General features: G+C 45.2%; 1 protein-coding gene across 4 annotated transcripts in view; it reads right to left on the reverse strand.

Annotated features, from left to right (window-relative positions):
• Positions 1–26,636, reverse strand: part of RUSC2 (RUN and SH3 domain containing 2) — a 377,627-nt gene that overhangs the window by 99,493 nt on the left and 251,498 nt on the right. For 3 of the 4 annotated variants that reach the window (XM_069626791.1, XM_069626790.1, XM_069626792.1), the window contains exons 3-5: positions 21,177–21,986; positions 11,932–12,132; positions 2,926–3,069 (exon numbers count right to left, since the gene is read on the reverse strand). In XM_069626791.1, coding sequence (XP_069482892.1) covers positions 2,926–3,069; positions 11,932–12,132; positions 21,177–21,986 — 1,155 coding nt within the window. The remainder of the gene's footprint in view (positions 1–2,925; positions 3,070–11,931; positions 12,133–21,176; positions 21,987–26,636) is intronic. The other variant, XM_069626793.1, reaches the window with a different exon arrangement.

A 26,636-nucleotide genomic window follows, 5' to 3' on the forward strand; every position in this document is an offset into this window, starting at 1 on the left:
CACAAGGAAGTCAGACTATAATACACTGAGGATCCCTAAGAAGGGTGAAACCAGGTATGTAGATCTCTGCAGCCTTGAGAACGCTTTTTCTTGGGTTCATCAAGCTAAATTTAAAATAGCACTGCCCTGCAAGACAAAGACCATTTTCTGGAGCTAATTTGCATACCCTCAATGCTTTGCTGATGTGGCTCTGAACCAGAGGTGAACTTCCAGTGATGGCCACTGGGTGGCGCTATGGCATGCGCAACATGGCTCAAGTGACTACTCCTCTTGGGCTCACAATCTAAACTCAATAACCTTGATGGACAGTTCAATTCCTTCAACATTGATGGTAACAACATCAAGGTCCGAAGGAGGTGAAAACCTTCGGCATTTCCATTGACTCGACTCTGAACCTATCTAGACAAACTAAGGCGATAGCCTCATCAACGGCATTCACCTGCAAATGAATTACAGCCTGCAGACCATTCCTCACGACTGCCAACTGCATAACCTTAGTGCGGGCACTAGTTTTATCAAAACTAGACTATTGCAATGCTCTCTACCTGGGAACTAACCAACAAAACCTGAAAAAGATGCAGGCTCTTCAAAATAATGCCATTTAGATCGTCACAACACATCTCCGAGTCAAGACGCAACCTGAACTGGCTATCGGTCAATCAAAGAATTGCCCTCACAACCATTTCCTTAACACACAAGTGGCTAGCTAACCAAGTACCCAGTTACCTCACCAACAACATCTCTCGCAACACCTCAGATCGCCCTCCCAGAGCTGCACAGTGCCACTGTCTCAAGATCCCGAGATTCAAACCTCAGAAGGCAGGAGGTAGTAGTTGCCCGGTACTAGCAGCTAAGTTGTGGAACTCCCTACCCTTACTGCTAAGATCTGAACCATCCTTTCTTATCGTTAGGAATAATGCAAATAACCTGTCTGTCTACGCAAGAGAACACCCTGCTGTCTTTACTGCTATTCTGTACTGTACTGAGCTTGACGCACTTCTTCAACCTGTATGTTGTACATGTAACCTCTCATTTATGTAACCTGTTGTAATTTAATGTAAACATGTAACTATTATGCATGAAATGCACCCAGATGCCTCAGAACTTGGTGCGCTTTACAAATAAACAAAATACAAAATATTTTATGGTGCAAACCATAGCATGGGTGCCTGAGCGCTTTAAAATACAGAACACATTGAAACAATTGCAAAAAGAGCAGAATTTTAAAAGCATCAAGGGCTTTGAGCTTCTTAAAAACCACTTCCCTTAAAGCTAACATATTTCATTATGTGCTTTCTATGGCACCTAGCGTAAAGGCTCTTTTTCCAACCCGCCAAATATGAAAAATAAAAAAAATGTTCTGAGAGGTGCTTCCAGTTACCACAAACATGCATTGCGTACAGCACACAAAGCATTGGTGTTCAGTGAAGCTGCAGTGCCAATCCACTGAAGGGGTACACATGAAACATGCACAGGTCTGCAATCTGTGGCTTTCCAAATGCTGGAGGCTATAACTCACGTGACCTCTTCACAATTGACTATCCAGGCTAGGCCTGATGGAAGTTGTAGTCCAATATATGTACAGAGCCAAAAGTATTAGACCCCTGACAGCACACCTTTTCTCTCTGTTTATGAATACCCCTTTATTTACATGTTTATATTTATGCAGAAAGACATTATTAACACAGAGTCATACAGGGTCATCTATTCTTTGTAAATTAATGATATTGTTTGTGTTTGATCCATATAAGTGTGTGTGTGTGTGTGTGTGTGTGTGTGTGTGTGTGTGTGTGTGTGTGTGTGTGTGTGTGTGTGTGTGTTTGCATGCGTGTGTGTAGGTGTGTGTGCACGCGGGCACATGCGTTTATATGTTTGCATGCATTTGTGCGTATGCATGTGTGTGTGGATGCATATGTGTGTATGAGCCATCATACTGGACATTCAGAAAAAAGTTAAACACCTGGCTGTTCATTTAAAGCACCACGCTCCAGGACCCAATCAACCATCATCTTCATTTCAGTGTACTGAAACTATTATACTAAACCCTCCATTTATCCCTCAACAGCTTTCCCATCCCCCCTTCTTCTGCTGTTCTTTCTCTTGATCTATCAATGTAATGAGCGCCCAGATACCCAAGGGTTCAGCGCGCTATAACAAATGCAAAAATAAATAATAAATAAATGTGTGTACGTATGCATGCATGTTTGCATACGTGTGTATGCATGTGTGTGTATGCGTGCACGCGTATTTGCATGTGTGTGCATGTGTGCTAGTGCATAGTAGTGCCTTGTGTATGTCTGAGTGCAAATATTGGGTATACGTACACACGGACGTGAGCACGTCCATGCATGCAATTTTAGGGTGGCCAATTTTATATAAGCCAGTTTGCTTTGTGTTAGTTTTAGAGCATGACATGGAATAAATATTTCCAGATGGCATAAATGAATTAATGGATTTGGGATTTTGGAGGATCTAGATGCACCAAAAACCTCTGAGCATTTTCGGTTTGCCACCTCAGGCCTCATGCCGTGTGTCCATGATACAAATAGAAGTAAAGTCTTTGGGCTTCATCTTTAATGAGGAGAATTGAATGAATCAATTATGAACACAAAATGTATTTCTGAAGAACGCCCACGGATGCATGGTTTGGAGGGTGACTAATCCCTCAAATCAAGATGCCTACAGTTAGAACTTAGGGGGACAAAGACATATTTTCAGTGTGAAATATACCTGTCTTCATTCTGAATGTTATTATATAGTAGCTTGACAAAGCCAGTGCTACAACTTCATACTTGTGTTTTTGTTGTTAGTCTTCTCTACCTTCTCGAAGAATCCGTTAGCTGCTTGCTTCAGGGTAAATATCTTTTTCTGGTGAGCGGTTATTTTTGTCGGGGGTACCTCTAGAGGGATTCGGTGCAATCTTACCTTTCTTCTGCATCAAGTCGATGGACACCGATTCCGTGGTGCTGTCGGGAGACAGGCAGAACTCGGCTGGAGGCTTCTCGGTCAATGAGAAGTAGTCTGGGAAGAAATCGCTGTAGTTGATCTGGAGCTGTTTCACTGAGTGCCCTGAAGAAGGTAGTCAGAAACACCAACATCAGAACAACGCAACACATAGAACAAAGACTCTGCGATGGGTTTCCTGACACACTGTAGCGAATAAGAGAAGCAAATGGAAAGTACAAGGCCAGTGATCAAATTCACAGATGTTGTAGGTTGCGAGGCAATTAATTTAATTGAGCAATTGTGAGATGGGGATACAATCCATGTGAACTGAAACATGTTGATTCTTTGGCAGTCGTTATATTTACACGTGAAGCTGATAACAGGAGCTGGTGCTCAGTTAACAAATTGTACATGTTACTCCCCACTTGAAAAGATCTTCTGAAAGTGCTGAAACGCTGATGCCTACTGGGGGGTCTGGTTTGCAATATAGAAAATATCAAATTTCCTGTATCCCACAACGGTGGTGAGGCATGAGGGCGAATCTGCTCACAGTGAATGGTTATGGCTAAAATGAGTTGGCCTAGTTATGGTATGCAATATTTACCAATATATGTTATATTTGCATCGTTTAAGTATTCCTCAGCAAACATCCTGACATGGGGGGGTGGGACATGCGAGTTTAAGAAACAGATATTTAGGCTCTTTCTCCAAATCAAGGGTCTGCAAGCTGCAGCTCTCCAGACATTTTGGGCTACGACTGCCATGATCCCTTACCCTGGACTATGCTGGCTGGAGCTGATTAAGTCTGTGTCCAAAAAATCTGGAGAACAAAAGGTTGCTTAGATGAATGAGGGCATAGTGGTACAGCCTGATGGCACAAGGGAGAGCTCTTGCCAAAAAAGTGCATTCATTTTAAGGAGATGTCTGAAGTTGGCCACCAAATTAAGTTGTTGGTTTGTAGCTTGGTGTGGTTAAAGGCTAAATGCTTTGTGGGTATCTGAGAAAGACAAAATGTGCCAACACTTCCTCGTTCTTTAGGATTTCATTGGTTAATAAACTGCAACTTCAATTTAGACATAGAAATCGTTAAATCATCACTATTTCTAAAACAATGAATGTGTTTGCGTTCCTCCACAAAGCGAATGTGTTTATCGATGGATTACAATGACTACACTCTGACCAACACGCGTTTAACCCTACTTCGATTCGTGCAAAGTAAGCCATTGTCTATTCAGTCTGGTCGAATTTAATCTTTTCATTGCTGATAGGCTGAGCAATCCTATGTACCTCAATCGAGTTTATCTTCTCAAGTGATCTGGTTGAGAACAGCGCATTGTGATAGGCGCGTGTAAATCGTATTAGTGATGTTTGGTCATTAGAGGGATATGAGGAAGGTAAGTGAGCACTAGGGAGATGGCCAAGACATTCCAGAGAGGAATCTAAAGAGGTACACATTTAGTGGACCAAATGCAGTGGTAAAGATTACAGCCAATGGCAAGCGAGAATAGGGGAATTGTGAGGATGGCAAGGTTTCATAAGAACTCAAAGGCAAAACATGTTTTAATCAAACATCAAAAATGAGGAAGCTGTAGTGCAGGGGTGTCCAACTCCAGTGTTTGTGGGTGTATTTAGGTGAGGTTTTGGAACATTCATTATGAATATTCATGAGATGAATTTGCATAAATTGGATCCAAATGGGAAACCATGTATATATGTTCTGATCATCCTGAAAACCCAGGAGGTTTGTAGGCTCAGAGTTGTGCACCACTGCCATTGGTTACCAGAAATCTTCACTCAACTCACCACCGTTTAGGGGATTGTAGCCCATACTTCTGAACATCAGCTTCTAGTTGCCAGTTGCACTATTTCATAACATTATGGTTTTAATTGTCCTATTGCCAACTTGCTGAAACTGAGCGCCTTCACATTTTTAGGTCACTAATCGTATGCATTTTTAATAAAACCTTCCATTTTCTATTTTTACTATTTGAAGGATACATTTCTTTAAATTAAACATTTAAATTGTGTGAATAAAATTACATTTATTAAAGATTTAATCATTTTTAAAACGGTGCAGCCAACGTATTTGGGGGTGATGCTATTTTAGGATAGACACGAGGTCTACAGGGAAATGGCATTTGGCTGAGACAGTTTTGGGATATTATACTTGGTCTTGCTTTCATTCATATTTTAGTTGCATGTTTAAGTCTGTGATGTGCATGCCCTTTACACTGTAGCATGTATGATGTGTGAATCAAGGGGTCATCTATTAAAAGACTAGAGTGACCCAGGGTTTCCTTAGAGTGCAAACACTTAGCAATGATCTGATCAAAATTCCGAAACGATAATTCATCTATAGAATATACCACAATGTTCTCAACACCCAAAATTGACTGTTGGGGTTCCTGAGTTTCACGTGTGTTCTCCCACAATCATAAACCTACCTCAATGAAGCTTGAAGGAAAATAAAGAGGCAGAGAGATGCAGTTGGAATAACAAACAAAAAACATTTGTCATGACTCTATTGACAACACAAATTTGGCACAGGTGTGTGCCCAATTGCCATAAACATTTCACCAATTTCCAAGCACCCCTATCCCAGGGTACCCAGCTGGGGTTCAGTATTCTGCCCTCCAGGCAATATGACCTGGGTCACTGATGCAGACATCAAGGTAGTTCAGCTCACTCACTCACAGCTATATCAGAAGGAGAGGCATAATGAGTGAGTAAAGACACAGGACTTCTATGCAGGTCGGCAAACCAGTAAGGCACAGAAGCTCAGCAGAGAGCAAAGAGGTCAGGCGTCCTATGCAGGAAGGCTGAGATGATTGGCAAGGAAGCAGTGCATAGTGAAAAAGCAGGAGGTGTGAGCAAGGAAGACAAAGGACAGCCACACTTAGCAATAGACCAGGGTTTCTTTATATATGGGGCAGCTTTTTCTTTTTTATTGATTTTTTTTTTGCTGGGGTCATTACCAAATTAGGCCAGGCTTGTATGTCGACAGATAGCATACCTCATCTGTGTAAAGGGCCAGGCCTGTAAAGAAATAGCTATGATGTCTAACTAATTAGACAGATGTCTGAGTTCTTATTTATTTACTTGTTACATTTGTATAGCGCACAAAGCAGCCCTTGGGCATCGAGGCGCTGTTACTTGTGGGGCGCTTAATTGCAGGGTAGGTACAGCTAGGAAATGCATTTAACAAGTTTTACATTAATACATTAGGGTACAGAAAGCTTTATAAACACATTTCAGCGTTCATATGAGAAGCAGGAGATTGTGGAGTATATCAGTCAAAAAGCGCAGTCTTCATGGCTTTACGGAACGCCATGAAAGATACCTCGCCTGGTAGAGTTGCAGGTAGAGCGTTCCAATGTGCGGGGGCGAGGTAGGGGCCATTGGACGTTCAGAGGTTGCAAACTAGGATACACCAGTGATAGCCTGAAAATAGAGCACATCAACGTATACTGTCAAGATCTCTGTGAGTCAATGAATGCCTTGTGTATAAAGGTCAACCTCATCAGCCAACGTCCTCACTAAAATCCTGAGAGAAGACAGAACTTAATGGAAACCAAAGGCCCTCAATCAAAAGGCCAAGGTCTACTGTGAAGTGGGAAAGTCTGCTAGGGGGCTGGCTAGAGACTGCCTACCTTGTTCATTACAAGAACAAGCTCACCCCTGGGGTGAGTCGTTCGAAGAACAAGTCCTTGGAAGAACCATATTATCAGCACGGTGGCTAAGTACGTTCATTAGAAGTACATCATTTATTAGAAAAGGGTTCAATTTTGTTCAGCAGAGCAAAAAGCTTAACTGTGATATGGCCCAGCTCATTAAACAGAGGAACAAGCGCATCTGTGAGATGGCCTGGCTCATTCAATAGAGGAAGAAGCTCACTTCTGAGATGGCCAAGCTCTCTCAATAGAGGAAGAAGCTTATATGTGAGATGCCAAGCTCATTCAGTAGAGGAAGAAGCTCATCACTGGTATAGCCAGCCTCATTCAATAGAGGAAGAAGCTCATTAGTGAGATGGCCAGGCTCATTCAATAGAGGAAGAAGCTCAATTAATAGAGGACGAAGCTCATCAGTGAAAAGGCCGACCTTTTTCAATAGAGGAAGAAGCTTATCTGTGAGTTTGCCAGGCTCATTCTATAGAGGAAGAAGCTCATCTGTGAGATAGCAAAGCTCATTCAATAGACGAAAAAGCTAATTTGCGAGATGGCTAAGCTCATTCAACAGAGGAAAAAGTACATCTGTGAGAAGGCCAATCTCATTCAAGAGCAACAAGCACATCAGTGAGATGGCCATGATCATTCAATAGAGGAAGAAGTTCATCTGTGAGATGGCCAAGCTCATTGACTAGAGGAAGGAGCTCATCTGCGAGATGGCTAGGCTGATTCAACAGAGGAACAAGTGCCTCGGTGAGATGGCTAAGCTCATTCAACAGAGCAACAAGCACATCTGTGTGATGGCCAGGCTCATTCAAGAGCAACAAGCACATCAGTGAGATGGCCATGATCATTCAATAGAGGAAGAAGTTCATCTGTGAGATGGCCAAGCTCATTGACTAGAGGAAGGAGCTCATCTGCGAGATGGCTAGGCTGATTCAACAGAGGAACAAGTGCCTCGGTGAGATGGCTAAGCTCATTCAACAGAGCAACAAGCACATCTGTGTGATGGCCAGGCTCATTCAAGAGCAACAAGCACATCAGTGAGATGGCCATGATCATTCAATAGAGGAAGAAGTTCATCTGTGAGATGGCCAAGCTCATTGACTAGAGGAAGGAGCTCATCTGCGAGATGGCTAGGCTGATTCAACAGAGGAACAAGTGCCTCGGTGAGATGGCTAAGCTCATTCAACAGAGCAACAAGCACATCTGTGTGATGGCCAGGCTCATTCAACAGAGGAACAAGAGTATCTGTGAGATGGCCATGATCATTCAATCAAGACAGAAGCTCATCTTTGAGAGAACCACTCATATTCAATAGAGAAAGAAGCATATATGTGAGATGGCCACACTCATTCAACTGAGGAACAAGCGCATCTGCGAAATGGCCAAGCTCAGTCAACAGAAAAACAAGCGTATATGGGAGATGGCCGAGCTCATTCAACAGAGGAACAAGAGCAACTGGGGGACCGGCCAAGCTCATTAAACAGAAGAGCATCTGGGAGATGGCCAAGCTCATTCAACAGAAAAACAAGCGTATATGGGAGATGGCCTACCTCATTCAACAGACAGAGGAACAAGAGCATCTGGGAGATGGCCAAGGTCATTCAACAGAGGAAAAATAGAATCTGGGGGACTGGCCAAGCTCATTCAACAGAGGAACAAGAGCATCTGGGAGATGTCCAAGCTCATTCAACATTCAAGAGTATCTGGGAGATGGCCAACTGCATCTGTGAGAAGGCTGAGCTAATGCACAGGAAGAAAATGCTAATTAGTGACCTAGCTCATTTGTTAGTAAAAATAGCTCACTTGAGAAATCCTGTGCCAAGGCTTAAGGGACATGGCCATCAGGGTCATGATCATCATGGAGAAGTTCAAGGCATCATAGAGAAGAATGTGTGGGCCAAATAGACTGGTTTTCTCTTCAAAACATCTACATTTACATATCATTGTGCAGTTAGTTAGTGTTGACTTCTATGGTTACCTTAATAATGGCATATCTATTGATATGAAAACATGCTTTGGTAATTGCTGGCTGATTGCCGTAGTGAGCTAAATCTGCTTTCGGGCTTTCCGTGAGTTATTTTATTGTAATAAATATTGTGCTATGGGTTACACGCTCATACCGTAGCAACATCATTCCAGGGTGATCACAGCAGCACGCATGTCATAGGTACCCAGTGGTCCACAGGCTGCTAAAGCAGCAGTAGGAGAGCCAGAGTGACGGAACAGTCAATAACACAAGAAAATAGAAGAACTAGGAGAAGGTGTAAAAAGGACAAGCCTTTTTTTAGAACTCAAAGTCATACATAGGAAAGGAAGATGCTGTAGTGCAGGGTGCGCAGCTCCAGTCCTTGGGGGGTGCAAACTGATCAGTTTTGGGGATATCATACTTGAATATTGTTCAGATATATTTGGATATAATGGATCCCAATGGGAAATCTTTCACATATTCACTGGTTATCCTCAAAGCACGATAGGTTTGGAGGCTCTGAGATGTGCACCACTACCATGGAGTTACCACGAATCCTCTCGCATGTCACGAACGGTTACGTGTTTATAGCTCCACCTTTTAAACACCACCTTTTACTTAGGTGATGAAGGCACCAGTGAAGGGCCGTATCCTGTGGTAACAGACCGTTATGCCAAGGTAATGGCTTGAATGAAGCAAGGGCCTGAGCAGCGGCATCAGGCCGTTACCACATGGTAAAGCCTGTTCACAAGGCCATCATCTGTGTACCTCTGTAAAGCGCTCCGTTGCTTCTCAAAGCTAGATCCACGCTCAGTAAATACTATAATAGCAATAATAATCCCCATTAGCACTTATGGGGTGCCGGGGAAATGGCAGGAGAGGAAGTGCCAAGTTACTGCAAAAGCGCGAGGGTGTTCCTGCTAGATGTGGGCGGTGACCCCTGCTCTACTGGCACTACGCACCGGAATGTCTGGGGAGAAAGGGCAGAGAGGAAGTAGGACAGGGCTGAAGGTGAGGCAAGCGCCAAGGTGGTGCAAAAACACTTGGGCGATGGAGCAACAGCGTGTAGAGGTGAAATAGGGACCAGTGTGGGGGTGAAGAAGAGGAGTCAGAAAAAGTGCAGATGGCAGCCACCGAGGAGGTAAGCAGAGAACGCAAGGAATCACGTTTTATATTGGCCAATATAGCGAGCATTGTCTGTGACCCGATTGATCTGTTAAATTTCTTGGGGTGCTAATGAAAATTTATGGTTGGGTATCCTGATTTCTGCTCGATACGTAAATGCTCCCAGTAGCCCTGGCCTCAGTCAATATTAAGATGGCACAACCTGTTAATGAGATATTGTCGGTATCAGGTCCAGATGCTAACTATCAGTCGACTAAACGTGAAGGGGCAGATGGTTGACTAGCCTGAAGGTCAACCAGGCAAAATTCAACAAATGACAAAAGTTCACAAAAAAGTGATGAGGCAGCTATTACAGTTAGGCATTAGATGTTAAGGCTAGAGTAAGGATTAGAATAAAATGTAAAAATACCTGTTTGATGGCTTTTAGACAAAAATAGTATTTAACAATAAAAAGTTGACCTTCGGGACGTCAACGTTTATTAAGCAGTCAACAGGTCAACTCAGACTGTGCAACGCAGCAAACAAAATTCTAATCCCGGGTTCTGAACTCAACGTAACTTTGTGGTATTGGGATTATCGTTCCATCTCCACGGATCTAAGTTTTCAAAGTCACCACTACTGCAGCAATTAGAAATTGGCTAAAGGCAGCTGTTAAAATCTATAAAAATACACATCTCCATCTCCATAGACATCAGGTTCGTGTTATACTAGGACAAGCAGATGATATGGATCCAAAGGTTTCCTCTTAAAAGGCAAACCAACAAAATCTCCAAACTGATCTATGAGAGGAAGAAGATGATTGACGAGAAGGACAGGCGCATAATCAATAAGGCCAGATGATCAATAAGGAAAGCAAAGCTATCAGTAGGAAAGCTAATAAGATCCGAGGGAAGGATAGGCTTATGAGCAACAAGGCTGTGATGCTTGATCAAGGCAACATAGTCAAGATGACCGTTCAGAACACCAAAGACTTCACAGCAACCATGAGATGAAGATCATGCCAGGCAGTCAGACGTCCCACAAATCAATAGAAGCTGGGGAGGAAGGAGAGCTCAAGGGCAACGCGTTTGTCTTGGAAGCAAGACAACGCAGCGCAACACAGGTTCGAATCCCGATCCCGCAATTAGAAACCACTCCTGGTATTAAGCAGGCTATAATTGAAAAATTATAAATTATAGAACACCAAGCTTGCGGTTCATAGGTCCAAGTTGGCAGGCATGGTGACTAAGCTCCTGAGAAAGATGTTCCCCAGAAAGACGCTCCAGCAAATTCTTGACACAACGGCTCAAAACGGAGAAATGGGCATGCTAAATAAAATACATCGGAAGGGTTGATATCTATCACCTTTGAGATAGCTCGCCGCATCATTGCAATGAACACAGTAAATGCTTGGAATGTTGACATCACCAGGAGGATGGGCCGACTCACTAGTGAAATTGTGACACCACCAGTACGACGGGTCAGCTCACTAGTGCAAAAGTCCACGTTAAGAAAAGGCGTGGGGTCAGGGCCATCAGTGAACTGGATTGACAGTGAAGATGCAAGGCTTGTTAGTGAGGAGGCTGGGTTTGAATATAATGAGGCAAGGCTCGCTGGCGTGCTGGGGCTTGCAAGTGACACCGTATATAGCGTGTTATGAAGGAGGCAGTGCAAGTTAGTGAGGAGGCAGGACTTGTTGGTGAGGAGGTAGGGCTTGATAATGAGGAGGCAGGTTGGCAGTGAGGCATGTCTTTTAACATGTGAAATTGGTTTGTGAAGATGCATTGGTTAGTACATAGGTGGAAGCACATGGCATTGTCAATGTAACTTGTTCAGAGGCAGGAACCATTAAAGAGAATCGGTCATTAGTAAATAGTGTGGCCTGTTACAGTGAGCAGGCACTATCTCTTAGGGTGGAGGCAGGATTATTTACAAGCAGGACAAGTGGATTATTTGCATACAGACTGGGCCTGCCACAGGGGCAAGACATTGCGGTATAACATGGGGACCGCCGGGGCATGCATGCAGTACAGCCTCTACGCGCTGGTGCCAGGCTAGCTATACAGCAAGTTATCTGCTGCTCCTCAGGGAGGAGGTAGCACTTTGTAGCTTGTTGGCAGCATGCATAACAGAAAAGCAACAGACAGGGTTGGTAGTAGAGTAATTCAAAGGAAGAGCATGTCAGAAGATGGTGCACAGGAAAGCAGACACATATTAGCGATAAGGCAGAAAGTGCTGGCCCACCGTTCAGCCGGGAGGTAATGTTAGCTGCATGGACTCCACCGGGGAAGTCAAAGAGATGGCTCCTCCTGCTGCTCCTAGGCTCCTGCTGCTTCCTGTCCAGACTGCCCGCCAACCCTGCTAACCCCGAGACGCGTTCCAGGCCCAGAGGGTTCCTCCGCCTGTACTCGCGCCATTTTAAGGCCTGCGGGGAGAGGTGGTTTGCTAGAATGTTCCACAAGAGGACAGATGTCAGACATTCATACACGAGGATAGGGGACACACAGGAAGAGAGAGAGAGAGAGAGAGAGAGAGAAGGTTCAATTAATTAATTAACAACAGTAGTACAGAGACAATCAAAGGTGTGTGTCATGGAGCATGGTGCAGTGTGCAGTAGACATAGATAACGCAATAATACTTCCGTATTTACTATATGGTATTGCCATAATACTTACGCTTGCTTAAAATGTGATGGAAAAAATACTTCCACCAACTCTTCGTAACCACGGAAAACGCCCTTTGGTAGCACTTAATTCTTTGCTCTTTGCCATCACAGAGGGGGCCCAACCAAATGAACCTCATTCCTCCCCGCACCAAACGTCGACGCCTCTTCCGCTCTGTGCCCCTAGGCACAGTGTGGTCAGACCCGTGCCACTCGGAGCAAGAAAACCACACGCTGATGGGTGGATCTGGGGAGCATTCCATTCCATCGCATGGATCCAATGATCATGTTCCCCACAGGTGGGGTCCTCTTTCCTCCCTGTGCTCACACTCCCATGCAGGGGTGTTGCTAGGTCTGGAAAAGATCCGGGGCTGTGCTAAATTTGGGACTGTCAGGACTGGGGGCTAGCTAGCCTTTATGCTTGTAACCCCTGAGCTTCTATCCGGGGCTACAACCAAAAGATCTGGGGCTATAGCCCCCTCAGCCCCACCCCACTAGCAACGCCTCTGCTCCCATGTCAGATGAAGACATCATAGAAGGAGAGGGTAGATGCCCAGCTATGCCATGGTCCGCAGGGCACCCCTCCCTCCAACAAACACTGGCATATGTGCAGCTCCTGATGAATTGTTAACCCTTTGCCAGGGACAGGTGATACTGGATTCTACTTATGTGAGTAACTGATGTGTTACCAATTTCCAGTAGAATCCGGACTTACCCCCTTGACTGCCTTAAGGGTGAATGTATAGAAAGCGCATATTCAACATGGACGTCTTCTATGCCTACCTGAAACTTCACCCCTGTCTTAGGATCCGGGGCATCTGTACCTTTCTCTAGCACCCTAGGATAGTGGGCGCTAACCCCTCAACTCCAGCCACATGTTAACATTGTCAGAATGCATGCTTGCACTTCAGTGGCTATGAGATGACCTCCTTTATGGCTTTCTGAGGCGACATGTCTTGTTATGGGTGCAAGTCCACTGATATGTCTTTTCATCTCTAACTTCCTTTTGGGGCCGTTTACACAATACACAAAAGGGTAGAATTGGGGGCAGGTAGGGCTGCAAGGGGGAAAGGGAGAGTAGTACAGGGGAGCCCCTCAGCACATAAAGTATAAAGAATAATAAAATGCAAGAACAATAAAAAGGAAAGAAAGACACACGAAGAGCCCCGATGAAGACACAGCGAATCTTCCTTAAAGGATTTTGAACATGAGATATACAGTACACGATTGTGAACTTTGTGTGTATACATTGTGATATTCATCTCCCCAAACGTGTATATGTATTTGTTCTTTCTGGGTTTTAACCTAATCCCATCAAGTCTTTCTTCCATCAAGTCTTTCTTCCATCAAGTCGCTCTTCTTGGCGGTACGCTACTTTCGATTGTCTGTTTCTGTTTAACTCTACTGGCGGAAAAAAATAATCTACACACTGATTTAAGGAGAAGACTTGTGCACAGCCTAAGCCAGCACAAGTAGAGTCACTTGATAACTTTCAAATGTTGCTGTTCAACTTTGGGTTTGGAGTCTGGATGGAGAAGGTCATAATGCTCCTTCACGTATCACGTCTTTGGACGGCAGACAATAAGCCTCATTAAGAAAATGGTGAGGATTCTGGTGGCACCAGCAGCATCTATGACCATTACTGTCACTTTTCACGCGACATCCAACTGATGATCAGTGGTGTTTATCCCCCTATGTTTATTCATAGGCCTGCAAGGGGTCATGGGAGGAGTTATCGAAGGTGGTCATTCTGCCTCTGGGAATTCCTCCAGTTTTTAGAGGTCAAGCAGAGAAGATAATGCAAGTACTGGAGGCTCTTTACCTTCATAGCTGGAATTTGGAGTTGGGGAAAGTGGAGGTAAAGTAGCGGTCAGGGACTTTCTGCCATTTTATCACCCCTTTTTCGCTGCACGTCCAAACTCATAATAAAGACCAATATCTCAGAAACAGGTAACGCTGTCCAACTCTTAGAAATCAGTGCTGGTGAGTGTAGGGCAATAGTGTTCAAGGCTTCAAAGGCGAATAACATAGCACCACCCCTATCAGTGGTGTCTCCCAGCGCCAGCTGTGTGGTGCACAATTGGCCGCACAGGCTAAGAGCATCCGATCTGCAGCCTGTCCATTCGTGGGCGAGGACTCTGTTGAGCTCACGGTGGTAAAAGTGACTAGCACTGCCTCAGACATGCTTGGGAGATTGAGGTTTTTGCTGTGAGCCATGAAGGAAATATCTGAACTGAGTGATTCAGTGATCACTAGATCCTGATCAGTGCCCTTTGGATTGGCTATCAGGAAATATACTGCCATGCGTTGATCACAAATTACCGATCATTGCCACTAGGCTGGCCGTAAATAAATACAACACTTTGCAGAAAGCACCAGATCCAGGTCAGTGTCCATTGGCCTGGCCATCAAGAGATTATAAGACCATTCTGCGATCACTAGATCCAGATCAGTGTCCATTGGCTTGGCCATCAAGTGATACAGGACCCTTCTGCAATCACTGCATCCAGATCAGTGTATATTGGCCTGGCCATCAAGGCGAATATACACTCGGCCTCCTCCTCCCCTTTCCTCATCTCGGACTGTCGGTCTGCTATCCAGGAGTGGTGTGCCACCAATGACCTCTGCCTTAATGCCAGTAAGACTGAGATTCTACTCATCAGCACACCCACTCCCTCCTTCCCTGCAGCTCTCTGGCCGGCATCTCTTGGCCCACTTCCTGTTCCCACCTGCAAGGCTAAAAATCTTGGGGGTATCTTCGACTCCACACTATCCTTCTCACCTCACATCTCCGACGTCTCTAAGAAGTCACACTACCAGCTGCACCTCCTCAGATGTATTCTTCCTTCCCTCTCCTTCCCCCCGAAGCTCACTGTCTCCAGAGCCCTGGTTCTCTCTAAGCTGGACTATTGTAACAGCCTCTATCTAAATCTGCCTGCCTCTACTCTCCACCCTCTGCAACTTATCCAGAACAGGACTGCGAGACTTGTCCTTGGCCTCAAGCTCAGGGATCGTATCTCTCCAGGACTGAAATCTCTGCACTGGCTCCCAGTGGCTGCGGGGATTAAGTTCAAAACCTGCTGCATTGTCCATAAGGCCTACTGGACCCTGGGGCCGAAATACCTTCAACTCCCCATTCCCAAATATCTTCCTTCTCGAGCTCTTCGCTCATCTGCCTCCAACCCCCTCAGGGTCAGTCGCTTCTCTAAGCAACAAGTTGGTGGTAGATCTCTCTCTTCGGCAGGGGCCGCCCTCTGGAACAGCCTTCCAGCCTCCCTGAAACTTGAGTAGAACCATCTCCAGTTCCGGAAGCACCTCAAAACCTTCCTCTTTGCTTCTGCTTTCTCCCCCTCTATCCCCTGCTGAATTCCGGGCTGTAAACTGCACTGGTCAAATCTACCCGGCCACCCTATCCGATTTCAGGCGCAAGCACCGTCAGCTGCACATCTGCACTGCCTCCCTGGCAACCCTTGCATCTAGGGACTGTTTCGGTCTCCGTACAGTCCCCCTACCAGCACTTATGTCTGCACTTACTCTGCACTTGCCACCATCTGCCTGTTTTATTATCTTATTTATTCTACTACCCCTTGTAGTGCACTTCTCCCTTTCCCTTCCCCCCTCACACTTTTGCCCTTCCCCCCTCCCATGCACTTGCACGATCTGAATGACACCGTGCCTAGTAGGATTGTTGTCTGTCGTCCCTTTTGTTCCCCCCCTTGCCTCGGCGCGCCTTGAAACACTTGTGTATAGGCGCGTTATAAATGCCATATCATATCATATCATATCATCAGATTATAAGACCCTTCTACAATCACTAGATCCAGATCAGTGTCCATTGGCTTGGCCATCAAGAGATCCAGGACCCTTCGGCAATCACTAGATCCAGATCAGTGCCCATTGACTTGGCCATCAAGAGATACAGGACCCTTCTGCAATCACTAGATCCAGATCAGTGCCCATTGGCTTGGCCATCAAGAGTTAGAAGACCCTTCTGCAATCACTAGATCCAGATCAGTGTCCATTAGCTTGGCCATCAAGAGAGATGGGACCCTTCTGCAATCACCAGATCGAGATCATTGGCCATTGGCTTGGTCATCAAGAGTTCTATGACCATTCTGAAGTCATTTTATAAGTGCCTGGTGACTTTACTAATGGGATAGCTAACAACCCACTGCTCCATTTCTCTTTTCTGTGCAATTTCGTGGAATCTAAAAACCACCAGTGCATGCCAAAGGGCAGACGGAAACCAGTACATGGCAGGGAATGAGAGCCTAAAGAACTGCAACAGTTGAGTAGTGTGTGCCTTCTTGTAATGCCATACGGGGAGCATGTGATATGACCATCTGTTCCGGTGCAAAACAGATATATGCCCCTATGGCATCCGCGATCCTTAACTTTTTGACTGTCACCTCCTAGTGACCCAGAGTGATGGGACAATAAATAAAGGTTTTTCCAGATGGCCCTGGGATTTGGTGGGTTGAGGGTACAGGACTTACTGACCCAACCCTAAGAAACCATATACCAAGTGGCCGAAAGTCATGGCTAGTGGGCACTGAGGAAACAAAGGTATTGCAAACCCCTTGAAATTCAGTCAAAAAGCATTTATTAAGAGAGTGTTAAGTTGGTCAGATTTAATGCAACAAAACCCCTGAAATTCAGCAAACGCATTTCAATCAAATCCACCTCGGAGAACAAAAAATGCATCACACAAACCATACACTGACAGAGGTTAATGGCCAGGAGAGGATCAGGGAGAAAAAAAAAGCAATTTAGGGGAGTTGGAGGACCAAGAAAAGAGGAGGGGGGAACTTGGTGAGTGCATATGAGGACGGGGAAGAGTTTGCGATTTTTTAGCATTATTGGAGGAATACCAGGGGGTTAGGAAAAGTTAAGGTGATTAGATATAACGTAAACAATACGTAGCAACAAAACCTTTGAAATGTAATAAAAAATCCTTGTTTAAGAGAGTGTTAAGGTGACCAGATTTAACCCAACAAAACCCTCAGAAATTATCGGAGGAATGGCACGGAAATCCTGCAGGCATAGGTAGTTCAATGCTGCTGTATGTGTAGTCTGTTGCCATTATCAGGGGGATATCAGGGAAATGTTGGGGGGATGAGAGAGAGTGAGCCCCAATAAACATACAATGCAACATGTACAGTGGCCATGAGTAAAGATCATGGCTAGAGGGCCCCAAAGAAACCTATTGTGGCAATATATACAGTATCCACAGTCGAAGGCTATGGCTTGTCTGCTATGCAGAAACCTATTGGTGCATCATGTACAGTGCCCATGGCCGAAGGCCATGGCAAGAGGCTCCAAAGAAACCTATTGGTGCAGCATGTACAATTCCATGGCCAAAGTCCATGGCCGCTATCCATGGCCGGAGGTCACGGCTAGTGGCCACAAAGAAACCTATTGGTGCAACATGTAAAGTGTCATAGGGCCGAAGGCCATGGCTAATGTACCCCAATGAAGCCTGCAGTATAACAAAACCCTTGAAATTCAGTGAATAAACTTTAGTTAGAAGAAAGCTAAGGTGATTAGATGTAACGTGGAAAATATAGCAACAAAACCTTAGAAATTCAGCGAAAATCCTTGGTTAAGAGAGTGTTACGGTGATCAGATTTAACGCAACAAAACCCCTGAAATTCAGCAATCACATTTCAATCAAGTCCACCTTACCTATGCGGCCCCTGTTGCACAGCTTATGACCATAATGATGACATCACAGATGGCATTACTGATGACCTCACTGATGATATCAATTGTGACATCACTACTTTATCATGCATGACATCACTGATTGCATCATTAGTTACACCATGCATGACATCACTGATGTCACTGGTTTGATTAATTACATGTTTTTTGACAAGGCGAAAAGACTTGTGAACCAGCCGCCACGTGTTTCTAGCACTGCTCTTTCTCAAGGCTTGTGTTCCTGCTGTAAGATATACAGTCCTATAGTGCATACGAGCAAAATAATGGTCATTGCCCAAAAACTTGTTCTATATTTCATTGCTGTTGCTATAACATATCTAATTCTCGGAAAGCCTTTCGGCACGCCGTCTGTGTTAACACTTACTATTAAACATGTTTCTACGTCAATCTATTTCTTTTTTTTTTTTTACTACTACCTATACTTCTTATACTTCTTATATTATGTTTGAAATACCTGAAAATAGATTGACCAGAATCAGGTACTATCCCTGCAATGAAGTATTGTAATTGTTTCATAATACATGAAATTTTAACTATTTGTATAATGTTAGACATTTTGATTTTATACTTGATGAGTTTATAAGTACTACAAATAAATGCTTCACATGTAATCATATCATACTTCTGTATCAGTGTATGGTTCCATGCCATGCTGTTATTACTTATAAGAGTAACAAAATAAAATATGTATAAAAACGTATTTAATCAGTAATGTCATATTTTATGTAATCATTTATCTCATCATTGATGTCATGTATGATGTAATTAGTGATGTCCTCAGTGATGTAATCTGTGATGTGTTTATCTGCACACTAGGGCACTAAAAGGTTTATATTGAGCCCACCCTACTCACCTGTAACCTCATGCCTTCTTTGCGGGCACATAACATTTACATAACACTTAATTCAGCAGTGTATGCAAATAGAAGTTTGTCATGTGACACAGATGAATCTGACACACCTGTTGTACCTTGGCCACTAATGCCGCAACATTCTGGCAACCTGGACAGTTAGAGCATTTGCGGGTATACGTTAGAACCACTAAATCGCTAACTGGAATGCTCTGAAGTAATGATACTTTCTTTGGGAAGAGAATGGCATGTTTAGCTGTAGAAAGGTGTGGTGCCCCACAAACCTATTCAGACAAGACATTCAATGAGCTTCTGGCTTATTGGGCAGAGGAGATGTCTTAATGGGCTATTATAACTGGAAGGCCAACAGGTCTAGATAGATGCAAGGCATCCTTAACATGTGGCTGACCCTTTGTCAGACAAATAGTGACATGGCAGGCAGATCTACGTGATCTGACCGCGGCTGATTTTGCCGTGGCCGGAATGTTCGCATGAGAAATGTACGAACCACAACAGGTTTGTACATTTCCCATGCAAACACACGTCCATAACCCCTACATACCCACACCCCCACACACCCCCACCCCCAACATACCCACACCCAACTTACCTGTCATTGCCTCGCGCCGTGACCCTGCAGCACCAGTTCCCTTTCACTTCTGTGATCGGGAACAGGCGCCGCAGGGTCCTTTTCTTTTTCTTTTTCTTTGTTCGGGAGCTGCAGGGGTTTCCCCCGCAAACCTCACTCAGTATACTTTAAAGTATAGTGAGCGGGTGTTGCGGGGGACACCCCCGCAGCCCCTGCAGTCTTTTTTTTATACTTACCTACAATGCTACCACCAAAGGTTCGAACTTTTGGTGTTCAAACCTTTGGTTGTAGCATTTTTCGGTCTTTTTGTACAGTCGGACCTTTTGTTTTCGGTCCGATCGTACAATCCCTGGCAGGCACTGCCTTAACCCTACCGACTTTTCCACCTGTGAAACATTCTAAATTCCCTACAGGGCTTCTTTGAATTTCAAACTTGATCAGAAACACTTCTTAAGTCAGAATGGAAACAAGAACGTTACCTGGCTCCTTCAATGCACTTAAATTGTTTGCCAGAATTATCCTTAGCTTTATAAATATTGCCAGACCAAACCTTCTGGCACTTACATTAATCCCAGTACTAGCCTTCTACGCAGTTATATTGCTGCTAGACTTAACCATTTGCCACTTATGTTACTCAAGATCTAACCTTCTAGCATATCTATTACTGCTATAACGAACCTTCTGGAACTTACATTACTCCTAATGTAACCTTCCGACACTTCTATCACTGATAAACCGAACCTTCGGGAACCTATATTACTCCTAACCTAACCTTCAATACATCCATTACTGCTAGACCTAGTGTTCTGTGATTTATATTATCCCACCTCTAAACCTCTAACACTTCTATTATTGCCAGACCTAAGCTTCTAGAACGTGTGTTACTCCCAATCTAACCTTCCAACACTCCCATTGCTGCCAGGCCTAGTGTTCTGTGATTTATATTACCCAACCTCTAAACATCTAGCACTTCTATTATTGCAAGAATTAACCTTCTGAAACTCATATTACTGCAGACCTAACTTTCTAGCCCTTCTATTGCTGCCAGACCTAACCTTCTGGACTAAACATCTAACAATGATGGTCACCTAGACTTCTGGAACTTATTTCACTGCTGATCTTACCTTCCACCACTTCTTTTGCTGTGCTATCTAACCTTCTAGCACTAATATTAATACACATTGAACCTTGTTGCACTTCTGTTATTATCAGACCTAGGTCTCAAACTTATATAACTCCACCTATAAACATCTAGCACTTCCATTACTTCCAGACCTTACCTTCTGGAACTCTTAATATCCCAGGCCTAACCTTCTAGCACTTCTATTACTGCCAGACCTAACATTCTCAAAAGTATATAACTCCACCTCTAAACATTTAGCACTTCCATTGCTTCCAGTCCTAACCTTCTAGTACTTCTATTACTGTCTCCTTACCTTATGGAAACTATATTACTCCTGATCTAAGCTTCCAAAACTTCTATTAATGCCAGACATTACCTTATGATGCTATATATTACTCTACTATTATTGGGCTTACCCAAGTCACTCATATTACTGCCAGACTTAACCTTTAGTACCTCCACTACTTTCAGGCTTAATCTGGCCACTTATGTTACTATCAGACCTAACCTGTGGTCCCTGCGGACTGTGCTCCACTCATACCATGTATGTGCTTTGGCACCATGCTGTTCTCTTCTGTGTTCTTTCCAGGATCTTCACAGTTGCCATTTGTCCGATCAAGATGACCACCATCTAAGCTCAGGACCCGACTCGTTGATGAAACTGGTGGAAGAGGACTAGGAGGGAAGGCATACTTTGAGACATGCGCATTGCGCTCCATCACTGCATCCTTTTTGGGGGCCATCTTGGGAGCCTCTTTTAACAAGAGGCCTTCAGTCTTCCTCGGTTGGGTAGTCTGTGCAGCACCTGGCAGTGTGACCCCCCTTGCTGGAGAGGCCCTCGTAGAAAGTAGATTTGCAGACATAGGGCACGATCGACTTCTGGGAGGGTGGAACTCATTGGCTCGTTCCGGTGTCGGAGAACTGGACGAGGAGTCCATACTCTCAAAGAATGGGACATTGTTCCGCACAGGGGAGTAACTACCCAAGGGGGATGGCCGTGTGGTTTCAGGAGCTAACTTCTTGGTGCTGCACTCCCCGGTGGAAGCAGTGCCATCCGCCGACCGCTTGGACACATTGCACAGTGTCTGCGCTGGGCCCGCCCCAGCCACAGTGTAGCCTGCGGAGCTGGCGGATGTCGATGACTGTGAGTCAGACGTCTGCGTGCTGGGAGCCCGGTGGCCTGATAGGCTGTAGAGCTGGGAGAGGCTGGAAGCAAAATGGCTGTGTAGGGGATGCACCTTGGGCACCTGCTTGCTGAAGTGGTGCTGGAACACAAAGGGCTGAATGGGCAGGGTCGTCGGGCGCTGGTCTTTGCTGTACCGGAAGACCGACTTGCTGTCCGCCACAACACCTGTGTGCAAGGAAGTGAAAAGCACAAGAGAGAAGGTGAGGCAGAGGGAACACACACAGGATCAGAGAAGGCAAAAACAAGACACAGCAGAGAGCACATTATAGATACTGTTGAATGTTTGGGGATTCATTCCCCATCTTGCAAAGTGCTGTTGGCAAAAAAACAGAAGATGGATTAATGACACTTAATGGTCCTCTGTTGACAATGGGCCAGGTTGGCAACTCTGCCCATTTAACAAACCCATTGAGGGCTTCACAGACTTCCAGCTTTGAGTGTGTTCATATGTATGATTTGGAACGGCAATGGCTGGTGGACAGAGAGTTGTGCTCTCCCACATGTGCACACACACTACTGCAGATCGGAACACTGTTTCATTAGTTTGGGCATTTAGGTGACACTTTAGCAACACCTATAAGACGAAACTGTTGCATTAGAGTACAGATAGGAATAAGAAGGACACAAAGCTTGTAGGGGTTCTTTGTTTGTTTGACCCCTCGTTGACTGCCCATAGCCATGCTAATCCCTATGGCCATTCCCACCCAGATCCAGCCCCTCAGGGGTGTAGCTAGGTCTGGAAAAGATCTAGGGCTGCGCTAATGTCGGGACTGTCGGGACTCGGGGCTAGCTATAGCCTTTTGGTTGTAGCCCCTGAGCATCTATCCGGGGCTATAACCAAAAGACCCAGGGCTATAGCCCCCTCAGCCCAACCCTATCAATTAGAATTGTTCTTTTATCATTTTTCTTTTATAACGCGCTTCATATCAACAAGTGGTTTCTAAGCACAAGATCGGGATTTGAACTTGTGTTGCGCTGCGTTGTCTTGCTTCCAAGACAAAAGCATTGCACCTGAGCTGTCCTTCCTCCCCAATGCCTTTGCTGACCCTCCCTGCCCAAAACACCTCCTCATGGGAACTCTTTGCTTGCTTTAATCAAGCCTTACCATCAAACTTTGCACTCAAGTGCCTGTCAGTGTTTTCCAAAAGCAGTCTTGCAGAGTGAATGACTTAATTGGATTTGTAAACGCGCTACTGGTGATTTAAAAATTCGATTCGTAAGCACTATGCATGTCCTTAGAAGTCCTGTTAAAGACAAGCATTGGCAAAGGCAACAGTTTTGACTTGTGCATAGGTATTAGGCAGTTGCCAGGCACTGCTATTGGAGTCCCAGGTACACTTGCACCAAGTTGCACCTGCTACCATCAATAGCCAGTCAGTCATAATTCCTTTATTCAACTTTTTGTCTTCAGGTACATAACAAAGATAAGAACATCCATAGAAAAGATACATTTGAGGAAACAAAATGCAATTAAAAATAAATTCTACAAAATATTTTAAAAGGTTATAAAACAGCAAGAGAGAGTTAAGGTTATAAAACAATAGCCAGTTAATACCACTACGCAGCGCCTGGCAAGCGCCTTTGCTATGCCTACACCCAAGCCCAAACTGTTGGCATTGTTTTGTGAGGCTGCTGGTTGACAGCTAGCGGCATCCACCCACACGCCTTTCGAGGGTGTGTGTATAGTGCTTGTTGCCTAACGCGCCCGAGCAGCCTGTTGCTTTTCATTCCTCAATTACACATGGCTTTGTTGTGCGACCGTCCTAACCTCTGCATATTTACCAGCCCATTGTGATTAAGCATTGAATTACAGTCTTGCCAAATTGTTGGATATAAACCTACCTATTCTGCAGGTTCTTTAGCTCGCAATAACATAGTAACCCACCCTGACATCCGACAGAATCACATGGCCAACAAAACATAGCATCACTTAACATGCCACTGCACTGCAGAACACACCACTGCATAGTACAAGATAAAACAGCATAGTATAACATAACACACCACATCATAACATAAAATAGAAACCGGAGCAGAACATCCGATTATCTATCTATATATTTGTGACAGTGTGTTTGTATGGTCGGGGTTGGTTCCAGCCCCATAACAGTTGGGCGGCTGAAATTTTGGCCCAAGGTCGGCATACCAGTTTGGGGTCTACTGGTGGTAGTGAAATTTGATCAACCACACCCATTTGTCCTGCACAGGGGTGCAGCGGGGTCCGGCCCTGGGTTATCAGTATTGGAGATTTCGGGAGATTGCCGATTTTGCGACTATTCCAAAAATAGGATGTTAGGACACAAGGTTGGCATACCAGTCTGGGGTCTACTGGCAGTAGTGAAATTTGATCAACCACACCCAATCGCCCTGCACAATCAATAAAAGGTGATTTCGGGCAATTGCCAATTTTGCGTTTTTTTTAAATAGGAAGTTATGACAAATAAAACATACACAAGGCTATAGCAGACCCCCATGTGCATACCGGGCAACACCGGGTGCTACCACTAGTGCCCAATAATCTTGTTAGGTAAAGCAGTGTTAAGGGGATGGTGATGGGTATAATATCCAGGCAGAGATAAGAGGATAGTGATGGGTATAATTGCTAAGCAGAGTAAAGGGGATGGTGTTGGGTATCATTGCCAGGCAGAGATAAGAGGATAGTGATGGGTATAATTGCTAAGCAGAGTAAAGGGGATGGTATTGGGTATCATTGCCAGGCAGAGATAAGAGGATAGTGATGGGTATAATTGCTAGGCAGAGTAAAGGGGATGGTGATGGGTATCATTGCCAGGCAGAGATAAGAGGATAGTGATGGGTATAATTGCTATGCAGAGTAAAGGGGATGGTGTTGGGTATCATTGCCAGGCAGAGATAAGAGGATAGTGATGGGTATAATTGCTAGGCAGAGTAAAGGGGATGGTGATGGGTATCATTGCCAGGCAGAGATAAGAGGATAGTGATGGGTATAATTGCTAGGCAGAGTAAAGGGGATGGTGATGGGTATCATTGCCAGGCAGAGATAAGAGGATAGTGATGGGTATAATTGCTATGCAGAGTAAAGGGGATGGTGATGGGTATCATTGCCAGGCAGAATTAAGGGCATGGGGATGGGTATCATTTCCAGGCATGTATAAGGGGTTGGTGATGGGTATCATTACCCGGCAGTTAAGGAGATGATGATGGGTATAATTGACAGGCAGAGTACATCATTGCCGGCCGGAGTTAAGGAGATGGTGATGGGTATCATTGCCAGGCACAGCTGTGATATGGCATTCATAATGTGCCTATACACAAGTGTCTCAATGTACGACAAGGCAAGGGGGGGGGAACAGAGGGAGGACAAAAACAGTGATCTTGCTAGGCCCAGTGACATTCAGATCATGCAAGTGCAGAGGAGCGGGGAGGGGGGAGAAGTGCTAGGGGCAAGTGTGGGTGGCAAGAGAGCTGAGTGTCATCCGCATAGCACTGAAAGTTGGAGCAGAGAGCAGCTATGCGGTGGGCGGGAGGTGCCAGGTATTGGTTGAACAGCCAGGGAGAACGATTAGACCCCTGGGGAACACCACAGGTATAGAGATAGACAGAGGAGAGGAAGGACCCAAGTTGGACCTGGGAGGGTCGGTCAGAGAGAAAGGAGGTCAGGGATACCCTAGGGAGACTGCAAAGAGAAGAGAAGCTGCACATCATGAAACCAGGTAAGAGTTCGAATTTGTGCAAGTTACAGGGAGAGTTGGCGATCAATCTCCCCAAACTAGGGAGACTGCTGACAATTCAGACAGTTCTCCACCCTCCATTAACAACACACAACACCACCTTACATTTTAATCTGGCTCTGCCCTTATGTTCTGCTATATGTGAAGTAATTGGTATTTGTATAGCGCCACTCTGCCCTTGCTATGGCCTCAAAGCGCAGTAGGCTCAGTTGGGAGTATGGTAATGCGCTATGCACTGTTTATGGTTTTACGAGGACTATGTGGTGCCAGGAGGCCGCTGGCTGTGGTCAGTGCTTAGTGGGGGCCCCTGCTGGTGTCATCACACAAGGCTGACTGCAGTGTTTGCTTCTCTAAAATCCAATAAATAAAGCGAGAATAAGAAACACAAGCAATCACGTCACAGTGCACGTGCTGGCCGACACAGAGTGAGCAGGCAGGGCAGGGTCCCCAGGCGCAGCTGACCCCTGGGCAGGCGGGGAGGGGGTGGGGGCGGGGCTTCATATAGCAAGCCATGACAGGGCCGAGCTCCGAATAGAAACCACGGAATACGTGACATTCCTTCTTGTGTTAAAGGCCAGCGTGGGATGTTAGGAATCAGGCCAGACTGGGCATAGGGCCAGTAGTGGAGCCCCACCCAGTACTGGAGGACAGCTGAGGGGCAGGCTTCTGGAACATTCTGTGCTAGGAAACGCAGGTCGTGGAGGCAAGTGGCATTGCTGACACTGGGCCCTATTTAGGGGTGTAGGGGCCAACTTCCAAACGTTACGATGCGTGGGAGTAAGGTTACCAGGTCACTATGGGCTGCAGAAGACGTCATATGTATATGAGGTATGCCTGCCTCAGCACTGGGCTTCGTGCCACAAGCGGTGCAGGAGACGAGCATATGTATATGGGGTATGCCTGCCTCAACACTGGGCTTCGTGCCACAAGCGGTGCAGGAGACGGGCATATGTATATGAGGTATGCCTGCCTCAACACTGGGCTTCGTGCCACAAGCGGTGCAGGAGACGAGCATATGTATATGGGGTATGCCTGCCTCAACACTGGGCATCGTGCCACAAGCGGTGCAGGAGACGGGCATATGTATATGGGGTATGCCTGCCTC

This window comes from Ambystoma mexicanum, chromosome 6p (genome assembly GCF_040938575.1).
Source record: "Ambystoma mexicanum isolate Mex_15411 chromosome 6p, UKY_AmexF1_1, whole genome shotgun sequence".
NCBI classification, from domain to species: Eukaryota; Metazoa; Chordata; class Amphibia; order Caudata; family Ambystomatidae; genus Ambystoma; species Ambystoma mexicanum.